The following is a 4,742-nucleotide window of genomic DNA, read 5'->3' on the forward strand; positions in this document are numbered from 1 at the left end:
GATGACGCGACCCTCACGTGACCAGGAGTCGACGTGTGCAGAAGTCCTTATAGTCCAGGGCCTGTTTCCCTGGAGCAGCTCCGTATTGCTGGAGAAGGAGAAAAGTGCCCGGGATCCTTTCAGGTCAGTATAAAAGCAGGCGCTGCCTTGGGGACCCTCGGGTCTGGGAGCCAGAGAGCAGAAGCCAGGCGGGGTCGCCACTGTTTTCCCAACATTACAGCCTGCCAAACTCCCATTTTTGTGCAGGAAATTTGGGGCTCTTTGGTGGGGGTGGGGGTGGAGAGGGAGAACGGTAGCCAATTGAGGGTCCCTAGAGAGACACAGAAACAATTTGGGGAAATCACTTGCGTCTCCCACTCCCTTGCTTGCAGGGAACCGGTGGGCATGCGGGAGGGAGGGCGGGGTTGCCTTAAAAGGAAGGAGAGGATGAGAACGTGGGACAACTTTAGACGAACCAGGCCTAGAATCGTGATAGGGACCGGTGATTCAGGTACTGGCCTGCTCGCTCAGCAAGCACTCCTGTCGGTCTGCAGGACTCTGTGGTCTTTTGGGCGCGACACAATCGAGTGAGGGAAGGAGGCAGGAAAATCCCCTGGATCCCTGCAGGTCAGTGTAAGGGTGCAATTTGCCTCAGGTCCCTTCGGGTAGGGGTGGGGGTGGGGGTGGGGGTGGGAGTGGGAGTGTGAGTACGTGGATGACACCAAAGCCCATCCTGGGGTCGCCACAACCTCTCCCCATCCGGATTAAGCGCTGGAGGCCTTTGCAGAGCCTGCAGCGGAAATGGGGCGGGGGCGGGGGAGGCTGGAGAGACGTGGAAGGGGGAGGGGAGGCCAGAGACTGCACCAGCGGATCTCAGGTGAGTGGCGGGAGATTAGGACGGTCTGGGAAAGCCCGAGAGGGCGGGAATATTGCAGACCAGCGTCTAAGGAGGGGTATAATTGCTTCCGCGCTGCTCCAGTTTCTGGGCTAGGAGAGGCCTGTAAGCAGGGCCTGCTGGGAAATGGTGGGCTGGAGCGGGAGGAGGGAAGATGGAGCTGGAGCCGGAGCCGGAGCCGGAGGGGGAGGGAAGGAAGGTGGAGGAAGGGGTGGAGTCAGGGGAGTTCTGAGCCTGAGGACCTAGCCTTCTCTAGTTGGAAAACTTTGGCTATTAGGGACCTGAATGAGAAGAGGCCGGTCTTTCTGGGAACCCATACTTTGGCTGCTGGTCTGTCTGGCATCTAGTTGTTTTGTTTCCTTGTTTTCTAGGATTAATTTATTCTAAAGAAAGAACAGAAAAATACTCAACATGCAAAAGTCTTGTGAAGAAAATGAGGGAAAACCACAGAACATGCCAAAGACCGAGGCAGACCGCCCTTCGGAAGATGTACCACAGGAGGCAGAAGGAAATCCTCAACCTTCCGAAGAAGGTGTAAGCCAGGAAGCAGAAGGAAGTCTTAGAGGAGGGCTGACCCAGCCTGGCCAGGGGTTTAAAGAGGACACTCCTGTGAGGCATTTGGACCCTGAAGAAATGATTAGAGGAGTAGATGAGTTGGAAAGGCTTAGGGAAGAGATAAGAAGAGTAAGAAACAAGTTTGTGATGATGCATTGGAAGCAAAGACATTCACGCAGCCGTCCTTATCCTGTGTGCTTTAGGCCTTGAATTCTTTTTTTGTCTGATATTAAAATCTGGCCCCTGCTTTCTTTCTGTTAGCGTTCTCTGATGTATCTTTGACCTTCGTTTTACTTTAATCATCTGGTGGAATTTTGTTAGGTAGTTTCCTTGTTACCAGCATCTCACTGGATTTTGTATTTTGACCCATTCTCCAGGTCCGTTTTTCAATTGGAAAGTTTCACACATTTGCATGAAAATATATTCATTCTATATTGTAAAGTAAAACATAACAGGTTACAAAGCAGTATATTTAGTATCAGCTCACATATGTAGGATTTAATCCCAAATTTGTGTGTGCGTGTGTGTGTGTACATACAAACATATATCAAAAACGTAACTGCTTATTTCTGTGGCGTGAGCTTTTTTCTTTTTGCTTATGTGTATTTTTTCATGAACACATGTCACACACAAAAAGAAAACTTTTATAAGTAAGAGTTAAATAATTTGCAACCAGCTTATAAGGGCAATGGGGGCATCTAAACTCTTGATGGAAGAACTATTAAAAAATGTAAACCTCAAGTCACCTCTGGATCTCTTAGCTAGAGGAATAAAACTGGCAATTATTACAGATATACTTGCTTAAGACTCCATCTTTTTCATGGGGAAAACATTTGCCTCACAGGGCTGCTGTGAGGAAGAAAGGAGGTGGTTCCTGAGCTGTGCTTGGTTACCGTCTATGCATGCAGAACCCCAACCGACTACAGCATCAGTTATTTGAGGGAGTGCCCTGACACGACTTACCGGTGCTCAGGAACAAGTCCATTAGTAGGCAGGGCGGTGGGGGCTTCATGCCAGTCCTCTGCTGTCGAGCCCCACTCTCCTCCCCTGGCTTCTGCCACACCTGCTGGGCACTGCTTCCTCTTCTGCTAGGTCCTTTGCTCTCTGCTGGCCCTCACTGCTCCTGGTGCACCGGAGTCCTCGGGTGCCAAAACCCACTCACTTTCCTAGAGTCCCCAGTGGTTCAAACCCCCACTCTGTCTTCTGAAGCCTCCCTGCTTCATTAGTGACCCTTAACACAGGTGAGACTCTAGGATTGCTTGGGCCACAATGCCTTGCAGGGTTCTTAGCAAAACAGCCTCTTCTGTTTTCAAACCCAGGACCCCTCCTCTAAGTAGGAGTCAGACATGATGAGGCCATTTTGGGAGTTGGACCAAGGTACAAGTTTGAATAAAAAAAGCTGTGGTCAGAGTTGCCTTAGGTCTAAGGACTAAGGTTTTGTCTTCCTTCTCTTGTGAGATGATCTCTCGCTGAAGACTCCTGGCAGGCCTGCCCTGGTTCAGAAGACTAAATATCCATAAGTTGCACACAGCAGTAGAGGAAACCGATCTAAGGGAATAGTTCCCTTCACCCTATCCCATCCCCAGTTAAACCATGAAAAAAAAAACTTGCAAAGGCACTATGAACTATAAATCTGCTAGTAGAAAGGCTAATATGTAAATGTTAGGAATTGTATTTATTTCCCCTACAGAACAACTTTTCCTCCTGATAGTCCTACATGCTTGTGTTTAACTGAGACATGTTTTAATATTTAATTGGTTTCTTGATTTAATTGTTACTAAGGAGCTGGTGTTATCCACATTCTGCTGTTGACTCAATAGTCTTCCACAAGGTTTTTATTTCTCTAGTATTATGGTAAGCAATTCCAAAAAGAAAGTGCATGAAATAGATTGCACTCCAAATGTTTCACCAAAGTCTTGCATAATCACTTGCATTAGAACCGCCTTGGGGAGCATCTTCAAAGTACTGATTTCTGGGGATACCTGGGGGGCTCAGTCGGTTAAAGGTCTGCCTTCGGCTCAAGTCAGGATCAAGTCCCTCATGGGGCTCCTTGCTCAGTGGGAGCCTGCTTCTCCCTCCCCCTGCTTGTGTGCTCTCTCTCTCTGACAAATAAAGTAATAAAATCTAAAAAAATAAAATAATAAAATACTGATTTCTGGGGCCCACCCTAGGACTCACTCACTGGGGGTGAGCTATGGAAGTAACAGCAAGCTCCTCTAGGTGATTATGATACACGTTGCAGCATGAGGATGACTGGTATATACAGTATGCTTTCCATTATTACAAATACAAACTTTAATTAGAAGACAATTTTGGAGAATGTTTATTGAAATTCAGAAAGGAGAGGTCTATAACCGTGTTTATCTTTTTAACGATGAAAAGACTGACAGATTAATACATAAAAATTGAAAGATGTCCTTTAATAAAGAAATACAAGATTAAAAGACGAGGGAATGTAAGATTACGTGCACTTCTCTTGACTGAACACCATGTCTGGCCATGCGTTCACTCCTTCCAATATGTGTAAAATGTATTCAAGTTCTCTTTTTGCGATCAGCACACGAAATGGTGAGCTGGTCCTATGCCCTTTGGCTTTGTTTTTGTTGTTTCATTGTGTGATGTCGTTTTGGGGGATCTTCATGTCTCAAGACCATTCTTCAAGGTTGCAACAGCCTGATGGATGCCAGTGGGGTTGGACTCTGTTTGGAGATGAACTTCTAGGGGCTAACCCTACCTGTTTGACAAGACAGGATGAATCCATTCTCCTGGTGCTCAGAGGGGTGGTGTTGTGGTAGGTGTTGTGGTAGGATCCTACCTCAGGTAGGATGTGGAAGGGCTCACCTAAGTCACACTCCTCCTCAGGGTGGGTCTGACTATGGTTTCTCCGCTCCAGCCTGAAGCAGACATGGACTCTCCTAAGTGGATGACTGGGCTGTCCTGGACATACTTGGAGGACAAAAACTGTCCTCACTGCAGGTCAGAGCACTTTGCCTTTCCTTCCTTCTCCCTTTCTCTTTTGGAGAACTTTGTGTGAGGGAAGAGATAAAGCCCCAAAGATTCCTAACTGGAAACGTGGGTCATGATAGTCTTTGGCTAAGCAATTGTCTCAACTGGGTCTGACCAGGTAACTTGGAGATAAAGCAGAAGAGGCTGACCCTTCTCTCAGAGTCCAATGAAGTAGCTCCCAAAACAATTGAAGTGAAAACGGGGACAGATCTCAGACAAGACCTCCCTCGTGCCTCTCCCACCTACCTTGCTCAGACTCCCAGAAGTGCCTCTGTTGGTGTGATTCTACGATAGCTTTAGCTCTGTG

At 47.5% G+C, this 4,742-nt stretch overlaps 1 protein-coding gene across 3 annotated transcripts; it reads left to right on the top strand.

Moving 5' to 3' along the window:
- On the top strand, window positions 1-2,223 carry TCEAL8 (transcription elongation factor A like 8). Of its 3 annotated transcripts, XM_045804244.1 has the most exons (3): window positions 1-123; window positions 534-606; window positions 1,246-2,223. In XM_045804244.1, the coding sequence occupies exon 3, from the start codon at window positions 1,286-1,288 to the stop codon at window positions 1,637-1,639; it is 354 nt and encodes a 117-aa protein (XP_045660200.1). In that variant the 5' UTR covers window positions 1-123; window positions 534-606; window positions 1,246-1,285; the 3' UTR covers window positions 1,640-2,223. The 3 variants fall into 3 exon arrangements, with proteins under 3 accessions (XP_045660200.1, XP_045660201.1, XP_087715669.1); XM_045804245.1 differs by lacking the exon at window positions 534-606 and having other exon boundaries at window positions 14-123; XM_087859543.1 differs by lacking the exon at window positions 1-123 and having other exon boundaries at window positions 511-606.
- The last annotated feature ends 2,519 nt before the right edge of the window (window positions 2,224-4,742 follow it).

Source organism: Ursus americanus, chromosome X (genome assembly GCF_024610735.1).
Source record: "Ursus americanus isolate L20-20 chromosome X, mUrsAme1.1.p, whole genome shotgun sequence".
Lineage (NCBI taxonomy): Eukaryota > Metazoa > Chordata > Mammalia > Carnivora > Ursidae > Ursus > Ursus americanus.

Bases quoted from the DNA above. Each gene is read 5' to 3' on its own strand.
- TCEAL8 (XM_045804244.1), top strand. From the start codon at position 1,286: ATGCAAAAGTCTTGTGAAGAAAATGAGGGAAAACCACAGAACATGCCA.